General features: G+C 57.8%; 1 protein-coding gene across 1 annotated transcript; it reads left to right on the forward strand.

Moving 5' to 3' along the window:
- The first annotated feature begins 291 nt into the window (after window positions 1-291).
- Window positions 292-16,828, forward strand: SMG9 (SMG9, nonsense mediated mRNA decay factor). Its single transcript, XM_027858173.1, is given in 15 exon segments — window positions 292-817; window positions 2,760-2,923; window positions 6,761-6,835; window positions 6,930-7,091; window positions 7,093-7,198; window positions 8,981-9,078; window positions 9,915-10,027; window positions 12,634-12,745; window positions 13,418-13,513; window positions 13,610-13,695; window positions 14,218-14,324; window positions 14,406-14,513; window positions 14,595-14,723; window positions 14,888-15,032; window positions 16,740-16,828. Coding segments are annotated over 14 exon segments (1,572 nt in total). The 5' UTR covers window positions 292-817; window positions 2,760-2,767; the 3' UTR covers window positions 16,819-16,828.
- The last annotated feature ends 2,534 nt before the right edge of the window (window positions 16,829-19,362 follow it).

Raw genomic sequence — 19,362 nt, forward strand, 5'->3', positions numbered from 1 at the left:
ATGAATATATGATAGATTGCCAGAGCCGGGAGGTCCCTCCCAACAGGGGATGTCAGGGCCAGGAGGGCCCTTAGAACAGGGAATGTCAGGGCTCAGAGCTTCCTTCCAAGCCAACCCTCTCATTTGACACCAGGAAACTGAGAGCAAGGGTGCAGGTGATAAGCCATTCCCCAACCACGGGTCGTGACCCCCCAGTGACCCGGAAGGCCTCCGTGCTTGGGCGGGGGGTGGACACGGAGGCTCCTCCCTCCAGATCTACAAGTGAAGGCGGTCCCTGGGCCCCGCGCCCCAAACCAGGGTCATTCGGGGAGGCTTCCAAGACGAGGTGTTGAGGGTGGACTTCATTCAGAAGCCCACCCTCAAGGCCCTTCTAACCTGAATGCTTTTATACGGTAGCCGATCCCCACCAAGCACCCGCGGAGGAATTCGAACTTGCCACCAGTCAGCGAAGACAACCTCCCAACCCGAACCCCGCCCCCTCCGGGGCGCAGGCGTAGTGGCGCCAGATGAGAACACAGCCGAGAAAGGGAGGGGAACGATACCCCGCTGAAGACCAGGTTGACACATGCGTAGTTCCTCATACTGGCGCACACCCGGCACCCTCAGCGCATGCGCGATGACGTCATCCTAGCGACGGTGCTCTCTTCGCCGTCGCTCCCCTTCTCCCCCCTCCCTTTCCTCCCACCCCCCGATTCCGGGGCGCCAGCAGCATCGCTCTCCAGCGTTTTCCGTTGACTTGCCGGTGACGGGCCCCTTCATAGCCCGACGCGGGAGAAGTGCGCGCCCTGGTCGTGGCGCCATTCAGCGGCCAACTCAGGTAAGGGCCAGGCGGCGCGCGGGCGAAAGGGCTCCTCCCGCCGCGGGCGCGCGCCAGGCTCCTCCTCCCTCCTTGGGAGCCGCCCAACACACTCTGGCCTCGGCCAATCAGAGGCCAGCTCAGAGAGGAGGCTCCGCCCTCTCCTCGTTCGCGCTGGGATCAAAAGACCAATCAGAGGCCAGCTCAGGGAGGACCGCGCCCATATCCTGGCGCGCGCCGAGGCCCGAACGCCGGCGAGCCAATCGGCTACCACTTCAGAGCGAGGCTGCCAGCGAGCCAATCGGCTTCCACTTCAGAGCGAGGCGCGCGGACGAGCGGGCACCACCCACCCGGCACGTGCATGATTCCGTGCGCCCGCCCCCATTAACTTTCCGCCCCCCACCATTGCTGGCAGCACAACCCGGAAGTGATTGGGAAAGGGGTCATCACCCCCTTATTGTCCCCTAGAAACCGGCGTCTAAGTGCTTAAGGGGGGTGGGGAGAGGCACAGGTCCGAATCTCGCTTCTGACACCACCTGGGTGACCTTGGGCAAGTTACTTAACGGCCCTGGACCTCAGTTTCGTCATCTGTGAAAAGCATAAAGAATGGTGGCTAGCGAGGTGTCAAGTTGACCAGCATTTATTAAGCGCTTACTGTGTGCCAGGCTCTTCGCTGAGCGCTGGGAATGCAGATGACAGCAGAAAGAAAATCAGCCCCTGCCCTCAAGGCGCTTACACTCTAATGGCAGTTAAGGGGGGAGGGGCGCGATGGAGGAGCCCCAAGAGGTGGCTGGACGGGGCCCTTGGCTTCAAATGGAGGGTCTGCAGGGGCGGGGGCAGACATGGTGGGTGGCGGGGAATGAAGGGGGGGGGCCCCCTGTGGGGGAGGGGGTCGGTCCCATGGTGTTCAGAATGCACTGCCGGCATCACGTGGTAAGGGGCTGTCACTGTACACTGGGGTGTAGAAATGATGCCCTGTGGGTGGGCGTGGCCATGGACACCCGAGCCCATGGTGGGGTCCTTCACGTGAGGAATGCAGAGGAGCCCCTGGTTAAGAGGATAAGGGGAGGGTTCCCTTATATCTTTTGTGAATTGCCAAAGTTCCTCTGGGACACCCCCCCTCATTATTATTTGTTATTCAGTCGTATCAGGCCCTTCATGACCCCGTTTGGGGTTTTCTTGGCAGAGATACTGGAGAGGTTTGCCATTTCCTTTTCCAACTTATTTGACAGATGGGGAAATTGAGGCAAACAGGGTGAAGTGACTTGCCCAGGGTCACACAGCTGTAAGTGTCTGAGGCCAGGTTTGAACTCAGGTCCTCCTGACTCTCTACTGCACCACCCAAGCTACCCCATTATCATGGCTCCTCATAATTCAGTAAACATTTGTTAAGTGCCTACTGTGTGTGAAGAACTGTGCCATGGTGATGGGGGTACGTAAGAGAATGTGAACTTCCCAAGGTAGCAGAGCTGGGCCTAAAAGGCAGGTCGCCTTCCTCCTGCACGAGGTCAGTCCATCCATAAGCATATATTAAACACCTACTGTGAACCAGGCCCTGTGCTAAGCGCTGGGGATATAAAGGAAGGCAGGAGACAGCCCCTGCCTTCAAGGAGCCCCCGGTCTGACGGAAGGGACAACGCTAACAAGCTGAGACAGGAGAGTGTCCCCAGCACAGATGAAGGCCGGAAGTGCAGCCAGGTAGAAGGGCTGAGATGGTCGCCACCTCAAGTGAGGGATCGGGGAGGAGCTCTCCGCTGCCCCTCTCACCATCCCCAGGGCAGGGGTGCTGAGGACGTGGGCATTCCAGGCTGATGTGACCTCCCAGAGCTAGTGATTGGTCTGAGATTCCTAGAGGTGGGTGAACTCCCTTCTCAGTTCCCAGGTCCAGGAACCTCTGGGGTTCTCTGGGGGCCCTGTACACTGCTTCAGGGAGGACCCCCAATTTTCCCTCTTTTCTCCCTAGGCAGTGCCATGTCGGAGTCTGGACACAGCCAGCCAGGACTCTATGGGATAGAGCGGCGGCGCCGATGGAAGGAACCGGGTTCTGGGGGCCCCCAGAACCTGTCTGGGCCTGGGGGTCGGGAGAGAGACTATGGAGCGCCTTGGGAACGAGATCGAGAGAGACGGGTGAGTGCGCCTGCGTGTGGGTGGCCCTGTGTGCCCGATGGAGGCATCTTCTAGTCTCCAGAGCCCCCCAGACCGTGCTCAAGATGGTGGGAGGTGAGAGACCCGGCTCCTGCCTTAGGGCTTGCAGTGGCTAAGGGGGCATCATCATCGAGGCCCCATTGGTCATCGTGGCCAAGAGGAGGGAAATCACGAGGCTCCCACGTACCTGCTGGGGGCCAGGCCCTGTACTAGAAGCTGGAGGCCCAAGGCAAAATGCAAGTAGTGCCAGCCGTGGGGAGGTTACAGTGGGGAGGGCAGGGCCACCAATGGAGTGCGTGTCTGCAGATTTGTATACAGGCACGGAGAAGCGAATGCCAAACGTGCAAAGGAAATGAGGACCAGGGGGAAAAGCCTGGAGCGGGAGGTGGATCTGGGATTCCCAGAGGACAGAGGGGCAGGAGGTGGAGTGGTGGGAAGGCCAGCAGCCTGAGGGGGAGGGATGTGCCCAGCCCAGAAAGGTGGACTGGGACCCAGTGTCTGGCAGGCAAGTCCATATCTTATCGTAGACACTGTAGGGAGTCCCTGAAGCTTCTTGGCTTTAGGAAGTTCAGGTTTGGGGCACCACAGCTGAGGAAGAGCATGGTGAGGGGCCTCCAGGACGCCAGGTGAAGGAGAGAAGCTTCCCAAGGCCATCACGTACAAGACAGGGCTGCTTAACCTGTGGTGCCGATGTGGGCTGCCTTCCCAGGTGGTGGGCTCTCCATTACTGGAGGCTTTGAGAGGAGTCAGTGAAGGAATGAATGAAAAAGCCTCTACTGAGCACTGGTCTGGCTAAATCCTGGGGATCACGGTAGAAGCAAAGAAGACAGCCCCTGCCCTTGGGGAGCTGACATTCTAACGTTTGGGGCAGTGGCTGAGATGGAGGAGCTGTCTGGAGGGAGGGTATAGAGCTCCGGGCCCCAGAGAGCAGAGCTGGAGGAGTTCTGAGGGGCAGGCAGTGCTGCAGGAAAGGCCGGGCAGTACTCCAGTCAGCCAGGGCCTTCAGGAGCTGAGGTGCAGGAAGGGGGCCACTTCTGGGAGAAGGGCACATCCACAGACACGCTCAGACATTCTGGTACATACATAGAGAGACACTCACACACATACATATTCGGTACACACACGCACACACTCGCTTACTCATACACACTCAGATACATTCACACATACACTCATGCACACACATATCCACATGCGCATATACACACATACACTCGCTCATTTATACACACTCAGATACACTTGTGTACACACAACCTTTCGCGCACACACACTCGGATACACTCATGTACACACAACCTTTCGCGCACACACATTCAGATACACACATTCACACAGACACACACACTCACACACAGAATGTAAAGGATTCTGAGGCACAGGCTTTCACGTCTGTCTCAGTTCTGAATATACAAACACAAAAATAACAGCCCGTGCCCACAAGAAGCTCACTCTTTTTAATTAAATTTTTTATTCTGAATTTAAACACCAAAAAAAGAGTTTCTAGAAACAGAGAGGCCTACAGGAAGTTGAATCTGATTCTCACTGCTGGCTTTGGTGTGTCAGAAGGATCGTCCTGCCGGCCTGAGCTCCCTCCTGGCTCGCCTCCGTTCGCTCCTGGGCATTTTTAAGGGGTTGCTGTGGGCCTCTTTGTCCTGGCCTCTCCTCCCAGCCCTGTCACAGCAGGTGACCGTCCCTGGTCACAGAGAAGCCTTTGGTGGCCGCAGCCAGAAGCGCCCCGGGCCCCTGGAGACCGTGTCCGGCGTCCTGGCGTCCTTCCGGTGGCACCGTTGTCCTCGGATCAGCTCTGCTCCTGGCTCCGCCTCGGCTCAGACGCGCCCCTTTGGCCATTTCTGAAGGGGCAGCTGCGTTCCGTTGCGCTCATGTGCCACGTGATAAGCCAGCACTTCATAAATGCGTCTTTGATTTGTTCATTCACAGCTTGTTCCTCCACCCCCAGTTACCTGATAGCCACCTAAGCCCCCCAAACTCAGCCTCGTCCCCCTTTAAGTCCTCCTTCAGCATCAGGATCTCTGTTGTGTCCCCTGTATCATCCCCCTTCCCTCCCCCACCCCCTTCCTTCTGTATTGATTTTCACTTATTTCTGCGCCAAACTGGGGTCCGCTGGTGCCCACCCCCCCACTTCCTCCTCCGTGTCTGTCACTCTTCTCCCCCTCCCCCTTGATGAGAAACCACAAGCGCCATCCCCTTCCTACCCCAGTCTGTTCCTTCTTTCTTTCTTCTTCTCCCAACCCTCAGCACAGAGCCAGCCCACCCCAGGACCTGCCCCAGAACGTCCTGTGAAGACGTTCGGGTTCCAGAGGGCCCCGGAACGTGAGCCCAGCACCAGCTCTTTCCAGTGGCTAGCTGTGTTCTCCTCCGGATTACCCTGGCCCCTGTTCGTATTTCCCAACCCTGCTCGGTTCTGGTTTTTTCACCACGAACACACAGCCATCATCCTCTCTCTGATCAAAGGTCCGTTTGCCCCTGGGCTTTGCAGGTCCGTCATTCTTGGTCATGGTGCTGGGTCTCTGCCTTCTACCTTGGGCATCGTGTGTTCTCAGGAGGCAGCCCGGGCCTGGCCAGATCCCCACTAGCACCCTCGGGTGCCTGGACACCCTTCTAGACACATGCGCATGCTTCCTGGGCTTTGCCTTGACGTCCCAGAGCCGTCCCTGCTGGGCTTCCCTCCCGGGCTGGCCGACGACTTCCTCGTGTCCTGACTCGGGGCGTGTCCGTGGAGGATTTCTTGTAAGACTGTCTGGGCTAGCTCTTTCTTAGCGTGATTTTCAGAGTCCAGTGATTCTAACACTGTATCTCCTTAGCCTGTTTGGGGGGAGTCTTTTACGTCAGACCTTGGCTTTTCCTCCGTTTCCAGTATTTTGATTTTGTTCTACAATTTCTGGCTCTCCTGAGAAGTCGTTGACTTCTGTCTGGGTCATGACTGCTTCCTCTGCTTCCATTTCCTTCCGAATCTGGAGCTTTTGTTTTTCATCCCTCGCCTCATTTCTTCTAGGTATTCCTGTGGTCCTTATGGAAATTCCATTTTCCTTTGAGACTCTGCTTGCCGTGTTGTTAACGACTGTTTATACTGGTTGGCATTTGCTTTGCTTTGGTCCTCTTTCCAGCTTTTGTTCCTGCCCTGGGGCCTTGTCCCCTGGCTGGGCTCTGACCCCTGCTGCCCTTTGGGGCCCTGCTTGGCCTCACCCCACATGCCTCAGGTTCTGGTGCTGACAGCCACTACCAACACTTTGGCCCTCTCTGGACCCTGGAAGTTCAGGAGCCATGCCCGAATCTTCAGGGCCCTCCAGGCGTCTCAGGAGCCTCTGGGCCTGGACAGTCCCAGTCTGATCTCTCGAGGGTTTGTTCACCATTGCCCAAGTTCCTGGCTGACCTTTTGTGCGCTTCTGGGGTGGAAGGTGCCACTCCCTCTGGTTTCTCATTGAGTTTCTGGGTTGTTAATCAGTCTCAGATTTTGGCTGGACTGGGTATATGGGGGCCGGGTGGTCTGCCTCCATTCAGGCAGCTGCCTTGGCCAGAAGTCGGGCGCTTCTCCTGCAACAGGGGAGTTGTGATGTTGGCCGTCACCACGATGGGGAGGAGACAAAAAGGGCCGTCCACTAACACACCCAGATGATTGAATCACAGTCCTCACAGAGGAGGGGTGGGCTTCTCCCACTTGGCACTTTGGAAGATGGAGCACTCCTTCCCAGGGGCAAGAAGGAGAGCTCGGGAGATCAGTGGGAGGGGTGCAGCAGTAATGGGGAGTTGCAGCAGGTCCTCGAGCAGGGCTGGAGTTCTCTTCCTTCCCTTCCACAGGATGGCAATGAGGAGGCAGGGACATCAGTCATGCAGAAAACGCCAATCATTCTCTCCAAGCCTCCAGCAGAGCGGGTAAGGTCAGGGGGAGTCCTGGGGGGCCCACGGCACTGTTGGGGGCTGGAGATGAGTGGCCACGGGTGACTCCAAGCTTCTTTTTCCTCTGCAGTCTAAACTTCCGCCCCCGCCAGCCCCGGCTCCCGCTGCCCCGCAGATCCCAGCTCCTCTGGACAAACCTATTGTCTTAATGAAGCCTCGGGAAGAAGTCAAGGGCCAGGCCGGTGGAGCAGGCGCCCCAGTCCTTGAAGGCGCCGCACCACCCCCCCCCAGTGGTCCCCGCCCCTCCCAAGGGGGAGAAGGAAGGCCAGCGGCCCACCCAGCCCGTCTACCAGATTCAGAACCGGGGCATGGGCACCACAGCTCCCGCCGCCATGGACCGTGAGTGGGGGGCAGACGCTGGCTTCTCCTGGTGGGCAGATGCGGGATGGTGTAATGCTGTGTATGTGAACATGTGCGAATGCAGGAATCCTCCGAACAAAGGATGAGCACACTCTAAGATGGGGGGAGGTATAATCTTTACATGGGGATGCGCGAATACTAAATGCAAAAGATTTCCATGTCCTAGAGAGTAACTAGCTTCTGAAATGAAATGCCAGGCCCTGAAGTGCTGCAGGCTGCCCCCATGTAAACATGGAAACGCTGTTTAAAAGCAAAAGGGGGTTCCTAGAACAGATGTTTAAGCGATGGGGGGGTCTGTACTTAAATTGTAAGAAAACCTCCCAAGTCCCCCAAGAGAATCACCCGCCATGAGGTGCCAGTCGCCCCTTGGATGCCAAAGAGCTCCCTCCCCTTCTGTGTAAGCAGACACTCAGGCACTGGGGACCCCCTGCACAGTGCTGGGAGGCGCACCCTCCCTCTGCTCATGGCAAAGCAGAGGATCCTTTGGATGCTGTCTCTGCATCCAGACACCCGGTGGCTAGGTCCTTGGTTCTGGGGGGACAGACAGGGCTGAGATCACCTCAGCAGAGGGCGCCCCCATTGCAGAAGCCCCTGTACCAATGCAAAGGGGAAGCTGCCGATGACTGACCAGTCCCACAGAGAGTGCGCCTCAGATGCTGGGCTTCCTCGGTCCGAAGCCGGTCCTACCCCTACTGTGCGTCCGGTACTGTCTCTGATGGGGACAAAGTTGGGGGTGGGGGGGAGACACGTTCTTAATGACGTGTAAAGTGGCCCTCCGTGCCAGGGGGGAGGTTCCCACTAAAAGCACCGGGCATTTGAATGGCTGGATCCTCCCTAGGATGAGATCAGTGAGGTACTGAAATGAGAAGGGGAAGAGGGCAGCGATCCCCCGCGGCACCCAGCCAGGAAGGGCTCGGGCTTAGAGAACCCATGAAAGAGTCTTGGGAGGGTCTTGGGGTCCTGTTCCCACACCCCAGCAGCCTAGCCCAGTGGTCTCCAACCTCGTCTGAATCCACATGCCCAAGGTGGGCCTTCTTGGCAAACCGTAGCGTGGACCACCCCGTTGTAGTAATAGCCACGCCCATTGTAAGAGACACAAAAATAGACATTTCTTTAAAAAAATGAAACTGGGTTGGAACATGGAGGAGACAGGGAGCCCTGGAGACATTGGCGTGTGTTGCTGAGTCCTTTGGGATGGATCAGGGTGGGAGGTGGGGGTCTGCAGTACTAAAGCCTGTGGGTGGAGGGAGAACGGCCAGGAGCAGGCCAGGAGGACAGGACGAAGGACAGGGGTGTTACTGCTGACCAGGAGGGTGGTGGGGCCCTCTCTCCGCAGTGAGAGGGAAGCCGGGAGGAACGTGCAGAGGTCTGGGCTACCCCTCACCCATCAGCCATGCCTCTTCATCCTGGGGGATGCCCCCAAGGGAAAGGGAAAGGCCAGGCCCTGCCTCACTGGTCACTGCCCTTGACCGGCATGTCTGCTGCAGTGCCCTCACTCGGGTCAACTGCTCCCTTCGGAGCTCCTGTAGCCCAGGGAGAGGGAGAGTGCAGAGAGCCAGAAAGGGTTGGGGGCCGGGTTAGAGACAGGCTTCCAGCTGGGGGTATGCTGTGACCTTAGCTTTCTCAGCGAGTCAGTTAGCATTTATTAAGTGCCTGCTGCATGCTAAGTAGTGCAGCTTCACAGAAAGGCCCTGCTCTCAGTGAAGGCCCGAGAGGCCCCTGGTCTGGGTGACAGGGTCCCTGTTTTCTCTCCCTTCCCAGCCGTGGTGGGCCAGGCCAAGCTACTGCCCCCTGAGCGGATGAAGCACAGCATTAAGCTGGTGGATGACCAGATGAACTGGTGCGACAGCGCTATCGAGGTAAGACCTTCATCCCGTGCCCTTTGCCCGGGGGGCAGCAGCTGAGCTGCCCAGGAAGAGCGAGCAGCTCGTGAAGGCGTGGGTCAGAGACCGGAGGCCTCCACGGTCATCAGGGGTGTCCGAGTCAGGCCTGGCCTGGGCAAGCCCTGGTCAGGACAGTTTGGAACAGATCGTGTGGGAGGCCCCGGGCAGCCCAAAGGTCTGAGCTGGCTCAGCGTGGACATGGCAAGGCCCTGTGTCCTGGCGGCTCACCGGCTCGGGCAGCTCCCCACATACGGGAAGGCTTGGCGCACAGCCTTCCCCAGTGTCTGCGGGCAGACGGCCTCACCAGGGCCGGAGAGGCCCTGCCTCATGAGGAGGGCGGATGGGCCTTCCACCTGTGCAGTCTGTGGGTTCTCAGTGTTTCCTTGGCCCCTTCCTGGGGCGGGGGAGGCAGGGGGTGGGAGCCTATCCCTTGTGACTGGGGCTGAGAAGCCTCCCCTGCCTGGAGCTGCCATTCCCTCCTTTCCCAAGTGAGGAGGGAGGTTCTCACTATGTTTTATTCTGCCAGGAGTGGGAGGTCTCCCCCTTCTTGGTGCCATGGACCCCTTCTTAGAATCATGTTTGTAAATGCATAAAGTGAAATAGGAAGGCTTACAGAGGAGACCAGTCATATCAAAGCACAGTTCTTTTTAAATGTTTTCAAGTTAACAGAGCCCAGGTTCTTCCCCCGCAACCTCAGTTTTGCCCAAGGCTCGTGGCATCATGGGCCCCACCCCTGAGCCACGCCCCGTGCCCTTCCCAGATTCCCCAGGGGCAGGACGCTGATGCTGTCCCGGGGTCTGCTCTCCCCACAGTACCTGCTAGATCAGACGGACGTGCTGGTGGTAGGGGTCCTGGGTCTCCAAGGAACAGGCAAGTCAATGGTCATGTCCCTGCTGTCGGCCAACACTCCCGAGGAGGACCAGAGGTGAGGTGGGAGGGGCGGTGCCCCAGGGCTCACCCCCGGCTTCTCCCCTGCCCTCGCCCCTGCCGCCCACAAAGTCACCTGCCAAAGAGATTTCCCTGCCTCCTCCCCACGTAGAGAGAGCCTCGACCTGGATCAGGGCAGTCAGGGCTCCTAGCCCGCCTCCGACCGTCCCGGGGCAAGTCCCTGAGCCTCGGTGTCCTCATCTGTAAAATGGGAAGATTCCTCCCTCTGGTGCCTCCTGCCCGGGCCTGTGGTGAAGTGAAACCTTCAGCAGACTTCATGCACAAAGTCCGCGTCAGGTGGCCATGGAGACACGAGCCTCCTCCCACCTCCTGGACTGTTGCCATGGGCTGAGGTCTTCCTGCTCCCAGCCCAGGCCCATCCCTCTGCCGCCCAGAGACCCTCCGTGGCTCCCAGTTGTTCACTGAATGAACCAGTCAAGCATTTATTAAGTACCTATTGTGTGCAGTCACCCTGCTGGGTGCTGGAGATGCAGAAACAGAATTGAAACAGCTCCTGTCCTAGGCCCTCCCTGGTCTTGTGTTATTGTCATGTTCCCTCTCTCTCTCTGTCTCTCTGTCTCTCCCTCTCCCTTTGTCTCTGTCTCTGTCTCCCTCCCTCCCTCTCCCTTTCTCTTTGCCTCTCTATCTCTCCCTCCCCCCTTGTCTCTGTCTCCCTATCTCTCCCTCTCTTTGTCTCTATCTCTCTCTCCCTACCCCGCTTTGTTTCTCTCTCTCTCTCTCTCTCTCTCTCTCTCTCACTATTTCGCTCTCTTGCTCCCCTTCTCTCTGTCTCTCTATGGCTCTCTGTCTCTCCCTCCCCTCTTGTCTCTGTCTCTATCTCTCCCTCTCCCTTTGTCTCTCTCTCTTGCTCTCTCTTGCTCACCTTTTCTCTGTCTCTCTCTGTCTCTCTGTCTCTCTGTGGCTCTCTGTCTCTCCCTCCCCCCTTGTCTCTATCTCTATCTCTCCCTCTCCCTTTGTCTGTCTCTCTCACTCTCTCGCTCTCTCTTGCTCACCTTCTCTCTCTCTGTCTCTCTATGGCTCTCTGTCTCTCCCTCCCCTCTTATCTCTGCCTCTGTTTCTCTGTCCCCCTTTGTCTCTGTCTGTTACTTACCCCTTGTCTCTGTCCCTCAGCTCCAGCCAAACTGGTCCACTCTGCCCCCTTCCCTTCCTGCCTCTCTTCCTCTTCTTTGCCTGTCAAACCTGCCCATGTTTTCGGGCCCCTCTCAGATGCTGCCTCCTCCAAGAAGCCGTCCCCACTCCCAGCCGAGTCCTCGCCCTGAGCGCTTTGCCCGCCCTCAGTGACGCACGGCATCCTGTGGTTCTGGGGTGTTTTATCTGTGGGTTGGTCTCACCTTCCCACTGGCCTGAGTTGTGGTTAGTCCTGGGCCAGGATGAGCTAAGCCGGATGTTTTTCTCAGCCTGGTCACAGGATTTGGCACACAGTAGGCATTTAATAAATGTTCCTTGAATCAGTAAAAGGAGGCCCAGTATGCAAGAAGGGCCAGTGAGGTAGCCAGCATGGATCTGAACCCTGAAATTTCCTCGGGCCCCACCCCGCTGGAGTGGAATTGCTCAGATGTCCCTCAAGATTGAAGAGAAGGACTCAACCCCGGTGCTGAGTTTTTCTAGTGCACTGCGTCCCGCAGAGGGTCAGGAAGAAGAGAGTTCTGATTTGGAGATGCCAGTGGCCAGCACCCTGCCCCACCCAGGGACAAGCTCCTGAGGCGGGTCCCCCACCTCCTGTTGCACCTCAGGCCAGCCTTTAATGTCCATGCACGAGGTGGGGGGGGGGGTCAGTTCTCTGAGCCCCGACCCTGGCTGGGGTCGCTTCTCTTTGAGGAGGAAGAGAGCTCAGATCTCGGGGGAGGACAGGCTCCCAGGGCAGCACCGTGAGAAGAGCTGAGCAGACGGCAACGATGCTGGGAGCTGGGGGAAGAGGGGTCTGCAGCAGGCTCATCACCCTACTGGGGCCAGAAGCCAGGCCTCCCCGTACTCACACTGCGCTCTTCAGAAGGGCTGCTGCCTGTCTAGACCAGCCCCCCTCCGCTCCCCGTCGGACGTTTGTCTCTCTTGGACTTCCTCTTTGTTGGTCCAGCCCAGGGTTGTAGCTGGTTCTCTGGCCCTTGCTCGAAGACCCCCCTGGCAGGGGAGCCCAGCCAGCTCTCCTTGGATCCCCCGACATTCACGTGGCGCCTGAGGCTGGCCTGGCGTTTTACCCACATTATCTCACTGATCCTCACAGCGACCCTGACTCATGTCACAAGCCCGATGATCCCCATTTTACAGATGAGGAGCCAGCCACAGAGGTCGCAGGAGCCAGGAGGCGTCAGCACCAGGGCTGAAGCCCCTGCACTGTTGCTCCAGGCTGTCTCTGCAGAGGGCTGTCCTGGCTCTGCGCCTCTTGACTTGACTTGCCTTCCATCTGGGACTGTCGCTGGCAGAAAGGCCCAGTACAGATCCTTGGGGTGCTCTGGTGGAGACCTTCAGAGGACACCGGCCCCCAGGGGGACCGGAGGGCCTTCATGCTCGTGGGCGGGGGAGGGACAGGAAGGGGGCGCTGAGGACTCCCTAACGGGAGGGCATGCGGTCCTGGCCTCCCCACAGAGCGTATGTGTTCCGGGCCCAGAGCGCCGAGATGAAGGAGCGTGGTGGCAACCAGACGAGCGGCATTGACTTCTTCATCACCCAGGAGCGCATCGTCTTCCTGGACACCCAGGTAGGGGCCCCCGCCAGCCCCTGAAGGGAGGATGTCCAGCGTGCCCTGGAACACCATCCCCTGGAGGACAGTCCCCACAGCTGGGCCCCGGGCCCTCTCCAGGCAGCCATGCTGCCTGCGGCTGGCTTCCCCCCAAAGCTCCACGCTCTGCCCTCTGGGGCCAGGCCACACCGGGCTGACGCGTCCTCCACCTGGGAGCCCCTCAGGCCCTCGAGCCTGGCTCGTGTGTCCTCAGCATCGCCTCATCTGCAGCCCAGCTACTCAGACGTGGCTCCCAAACAGAAGACAGGGCAGGTGGGGTGAGGATGGGCCAGAGGCCCTGCCGGACACCAGACCTTTCATGTCTGCCTTCCTCCCCTTCCTGCATCTCCTCCTCTATCCATTTCCCCCTTCTGCAAGGCTTCCCCTTTCTCCCCCACCCCCCCCACCCCCCCATCCTTTAAGGCCTTCTCTCTCCAGGCCCCAACAGGCAGAGCACTAGATTAGGAGACCTTGGTTGGAACCAACCAAGGCAGTTATTAAGCACCCACTGTGTGCGTGGCTAGGGGCATGAGGGCATAGGATCAAACAGTCCGTCCTCCTGCCTGCTGACAACATCACCCTGGGCATGGCCCTTGTCCTTGGCGCCGGAGCCTTTCTGAGCTCCGAAAGCCTCTTCCGTCCTTCCCCCAGCCCATCCTGAGTCCATCCATCCTGGACCACCTTATCAACAATGACCGCAAATTGCCCCCGGAGTACAGCCTCCCCCACACCTATGTGGAGATGCAGGTGAGGGGCCTGGGGGGAGGAGGGCTGTGGTCCAGGGGCAGCTGGGGGAGGAGCCAGGCCGTGAGCCTGCTGAGCACCTCTTCCTCCTTTCTCCAGTCCCTGCAGATCGCGGCCTTCCTCTTCACCGTCTGCCACGTGGTCATCGTGGTGCAGGACTGGTTCACTGACCTCAGTCTGTACCGGTGAGAGGGCAGGGGACAGGAGGGAGGCGAGAGAGGGGGCTGGATGGGTCGGGGGAGCCGCTGGGTCTTGGAGTCAGGACGCCGCGTTCAAATCCAGACTCGGGTACTTCCTATCTGCGTGCCTGTGGGCAGACGTGGGCCATGACTTCCTCGTCTGTAAGGGCCACTGAGGTAGCGCGGCAGAGTGGCTGGAGCGCTGGCCTTGGGGTCGGAAAGACCTGGGTTCAAATCCTGCCTCAGACCCTGTCTAAGCACAGCATTTCTGTTGGCCTCATCTGTAAAATGGGGGTAAGGACAGCCCCGCCCTCCAGGCCTATCGTACGGCTCAGAGGAGGCAGCGTTTGTCTGATCGGAATGAATTGGCTTCCACGGCAGACGGGTCCCAAGACCATCTCAGCGTGAACTTGTCGGCAGCTGGGAGAAGAAGGAGATGCCTGATGCCTGGCATGGCCCTCGGCTGCTGTCCGGGGTCTGCGCAGCCCCAGGCAGGGCGTCAGCCTCTCTGGTCTCCCCCCTGCCCAGGTTTCTGCAGACAGCAGAGATGGTGAAGCCCTCTACCCCCTCCCCCAGCCACGAGGCCAGCAGCTCGTCGGGCTCAGATGAAGGCACGGAGTACTACCCCCACCTGGGTGAGGCAGCCTCATGCGAGGGAGGCGAGGGAGGCTGCTCCTGCCTGGTCCAGGGGTCTCACTCAGCCACCCCACCCCTAGTTTTCCTACAGAACAAGGCCCGGCGCGAGGACTTCTGCCCCCAGAAGCTTCGGCAGATGCACCTGGTGATCGACCAGCTGATGGCCCATTCCCACCTGCGGTACAAGGGTAAGGGCCCGCCCCTGGGCCTACCCCTGGAGCCCCTCCAGCCTCGCCTTGGTCTCACCCAGGGCTGTCTCTCCTTCCCAGGCACTCTGTCCATGCTGCAGTGCAACGTCTTCCCAGGCCTGCCCCCCGACTTCCTGGACTCAGAGGTGAACCTCTTCCTAGTGCCCTTCATGGATACCGAGGGGGACAGTGAGAGCCTGCCCCGAGCAGGTACCAGCTGTGGGGAGCCCCGGCCTGCCCTGGGCAGATGGGGGCTGCCGTCCTGCGGGGATGGCCACCCAAGGAAGTGGGTGCTGGGAGGTCCGTGCTCCCCTGGAGGAGAGAGGCAAAGGTCCCCGGGCCAGGGCTCTCACCCTTCTCACCCCGATCCGCAGGCCCAGCCTCCAGCCCGCTCTTTTCCCTTCTCCCGGGCTATCGAGGCCACCCCAGCTTCCAGTCCCTAGTGACCAAACTCCGTAGCCAGGTGATGTCCATGGCCCGGCCGCAGCTCTCGCACACCATCCTCACGGAGAAGAACTGGTACGGCCCGTGGGGGAGGGGAGGGAAGGCTCCTGCCAGCCGGCAGGTGTGTCCCATGAGCAGTGGCTCGGGCAGTGGAGGCCAGAGAGCTTGCCTTGAGCCCTTGGCAAGATTCAGGGACAGAAAATATTAAAAGGATGGTTTGGGCTCATTTTAAAGGGGATCTGCCAGCCTGGCCTCCTCAAGAACAGGGCAGGGCGGGGTGGGGGGAGGTGGTCTGACCAGCCTCCCTCCCTTTACCTGCACAAACGTGGTGGGTGGGGAGAGCACCCAGATGTCAGTAGAGCACTGAGCAGCGTCCCCCGCTCAAGCCGTCCTGGTGCAGTGGGAGACTCAGAAATAGTTAATTGAATGGACCCAAGTGACTGTCACTAATGGCTCGTAACCTGGAAGGTCTCCAGTGGAGTGCCCCAGGGGTCGTCAGTGACTGGGATGTGAGTTCGGATAACACACTGGGCTGGGAGAGAAGCCTTCTAAGCCAATGGTCAGGAATCACAAAGACCGTGACAGGCTAGAACGCCATCAGACCGAGTGTGATGAGGAATGTAATAGAGAGAGGGGTAAAGAAAGTCCTGCATTTGAGTCTGAGGAGTCAGCGGTACGGGCACACATGCAGACACGCACAGAAACCGTGAACACACACATGACCATGCGCACACGCACACAAACCGTGAATACACACATGACAATGCATGCACACAAGGCCGCGAATACACACATGACCATACACACGTGCACACAAACCGTGAATACACACATGACCATGTGTGCGCATGTACACACATACACTCGCACACAAACCGTGAATACACATGACCATGTGCACACACACACACACACACACACACACACACACACACACACACACACGGGACAGGGAGGGCTTGGCCAGCCCGTTGTCACATCCCAAAGATGTGGAGGCCTGGGCTCCTTATGAGCCCTCAGGGTTCTCTCTCCAAGAAAGCCGTGATCTCAGGCAGCTGTGGAGCAGCCGCAAGTCAGGGCCGAGGTGGGCGTGGTCCCAGTGCCCTCTGCTCTGGGTGCAGAGTGCTCGGCTCCGTAGGCCCCGTCTTTGGTGGGTGGAGCCCCTCAGCAGAAGACTAGAACTCGTGACCTTGGGCCAACTGATGGTGCCAGGAGGGGTAGAGAAGCCTCGGGCCCAAGGCTTCAACCTGAGAGCCGTGTTGAGGTGTGTGCAGCAGAGGGAGGAGGGCAGAGGCCCACGTGGGCTCCTCATCTCTGGGCCTCAGCCTCCCCGTCATCTCAGCCTTGCCTCCCTCCTGGGGCTGCAGGGAAGGACCTTGTGAGCAGACAGACCGAGCTCTGTTTCTAAAGGATTCTTCCGCCGCAGCCTTCCTCTGGGATCCCGCGGATCAGCCTTTAGGCCGGTGCTTCTGCAGACCCTCAGGACTTCCAAAGCCCAGAGGGCTTTCCTTGGGCCCTTTGAGCCCATCAGCCACCATGTGAGGTAGCCCAGTGTACAGATGAGGAAATTGAGACTCAGAGAAGCTCACCGACTTCCCAGTAAGATCCTGGGCCTCAGTTTCCTCATCTGCATAATGGTAGGTCTGAGCTAGTTGCTGTGTTCGCTCCCCTCCGGCTCTGGAGTTGTTATCTAGAGATGCTCCCTAAGGTCACTCCTAACTGATGTTCTCTGACAGGCTCTCCCCTGCCTGATCCTCGACGCCTGTCCTCTCCTCTGCCTAGGTTCCACTATGCTGCCCGGATCTGGGATGGGGTCAAGAAGTCCTCCGCCCTGGCCGAGTACAGCCGCCTGCTGGCGTGAGGGTGCGCGCTGAGCGTGGCATGCAGGGCTTCCTAAGTTCCCGGGAGGACAGTGGGTCCCTCTTTTCCCCCACCTCCAGCTGCCGTGTGTGAGGATGAGCACACCAGGCACCCCCCCAGGGGCACAGACAGCAGCAGCAGCAGGAGAGCCGGGGGGATTCAGCTGCTCAGAAGACACGGGGGCAGTGGAAGGTTCTCAGGGGTTGGTGGAGCTAGGGCTCATCTATCCCCACAGATGGAGGGAGGAAGGTGGCTAATTTCCAAGACCAGGCAAGAAGCGGGGCCCCTCTCCCAGCCCCCTGTTCTCGGGATGGCCAGCTAGACAAGGCGGGGAGCTCTGAGCTCCCGTCTTCCGAGTCTTGTCCCTGTGATGGCCAGGGCCAGTGATGCCCCTGTCCTCGAGGGCTCCTATTCTGGGTCAGATTTGTTGGTTAATAAAGATGGTAACACAGCACTGTGTAGGCCTCTCATTCTGAGACACTGTCCTTCACCTGGCGTTACCCTGGGCACGTGGGAGACCAGGCCTGGGCTTGCCAGGGCTCGTCAGCTTCTGTCTGTCTACCTCGATCCCCAGCCAGCAGGTCAGGTGACACCCCACCCCCGGGGTAGGGGAGAGTAGGAGCAAGCGTTCTTGGCCTTCTGTGTACAGATAGCATCACGGGGCTCAGCACACAGGAAGCGCCTAATAAGTGTTTGTGGAATTGGATTGTTGCTCATCGTATAGACAAGTCAGCGTAGACACTACCTTTGGTCATATCAGCAACTGTCTTACAGTAGAAATCACCTTATATAGGCAAGGAAATAGTGAATTCGAGTCTGCTGCTCATTCAGGTAGATGCTAGTGAGTTCTTACATATGTTTTAGGCACTGATGCACCATTGTATTGCTTACATAAACTATTGAGGAAGGTAAATACAGTTATACTGGTAGATTTTCCACGTTAGGAATTAATGCATCAGTTATGAAATGAACTATTAAATACAGACAAAGACAATATTGTCATGTGGACTGATTATTATAATTTTGTGTGTATGTGTGTGTGATGTGTTGTTATCTGCATAATATGTGTATTCTAGTACATTAGACGGAATGTTCTATGTAGGGTTTTGGGGGAGCTCCTGAGAGATCATGCTGGAATCTTGGCCACTTCTCTCCCAGGGACACTAGGTCCTACCTGGAGGGGAGCAGGAGAAAGCTCCATGAGGCCAGTGATTCCGTTGTCCCCTAAGAGAATGCTGGACTGGCTCTCCACTCCTCTAATAGCGCTGATCTAGCAAATTGCAGTTTTGTTTGGGGTTTTGGTTTTTTAGATTCAAGCCAATTTCCTCCTTGTTATCTCTTAAAGGGGAAGGTCTAACCCCGAGCTTATACCTGCAGGCTTGACTCCTTCCCACCAAATGTTAGTTACACAAAAGACCATCACAAGCCAGCTCCCCAGATGACACATAGAAGTTGGGGGATTTGTCCAGATTGGAATGTGCCAAACAATACAGAGTGAATGACCTCTCTGTTTGGGAGCAAGAGGTTTTAGCACAACCCCATCCCACCCTTGAGGAGGTTTCCCAAAGTCTCTAGAGAGGCAAACGGGAATGTGTGGAGGTTCCAGCTTCTCAACACATCCGCCATTTCCCAAAGTTTTTTTCCATCATTAGAGGCAGCTGATAGCGCAGTGGTAGAGCGCTGGGCCTGGAACCAGGAAGACCTGAGTTCAAACGTGGCCTCACGCTTGCTCTGTGACCCTAGGCAAACCGTTTAGCCTCTGCCCCAATTCCCTCGACTATAAAATGGAGAAAATAATAGTGTCTACTCGGTTCTTGTGAGGACTGACTAAGAATGTTTGCTTATTGCCTTTTCCCTCCTCATCCTCTCAAAGAGAGTCTGGAACCATGTGTGCCTCCCTTGAGGTAGGAATGAAAAATATCTCTTCTCTCCAAAGCTGTCACATTAATTCCACCGTTCGTGCAGGTAGGGAAAAGTTCCACCAATCCAGAGTCGTACACCGTGTGGATGGATGGATGGATGGGTGGATGGATGGATGGATGGGTGGATGGATGGATGGATGGATGGGTGGATGGATGGGTGGATGGATGGATGGGTGGGTGGATGGATGGATGGATGGATGGGTAGATTTGAAGATGAAAGACAACTTTGAAAGTCTTAACTCTAATTGATGCAGTGATGTTACCCACCTCCTGACAAACATGCACACACACACACAAACACGACTAGAGAGAGGCAGTGTGTCAAGCTGGATGGGAAGCCAGCCTCAGAGTTGAGACCTGGATTTAAATCCTGCTTCTGACATAATGGATGTGTGACCCTGGGTGAATCACTTTTTCACGCCTAAGGCAGCTCTCTATGCCACTACAGAACAGTCGATCAACTTCCAGCCCCTCTATCCCCAATCAGATCCCTGACACACTGGGACAACCCCAAAGGTGACCCTCTGTGGATAATTGACAACCTATTGGAACTCATTTCTCAATGATTGCCCTTCATTCTTCCGCTCCATCCCAGGGAATCTGAATCCCTGGTTCCCCTTGCT

This window comes from Vombatus ursinus, unplaced genomic scaffold (genome assembly GCF_900497805.2).
Source record: "Vombatus ursinus unplaced genomic scaffold, bare-nosed wombat genome assembly UNPS02012758.1, whole genome shotgun sequence".
NCBI classification, from domain to species: Eukaryota; Metazoa; Chordata; class Mammalia; order Diprotodontia; family Vombatidae; genus Vombatus; species Vombatus ursinus.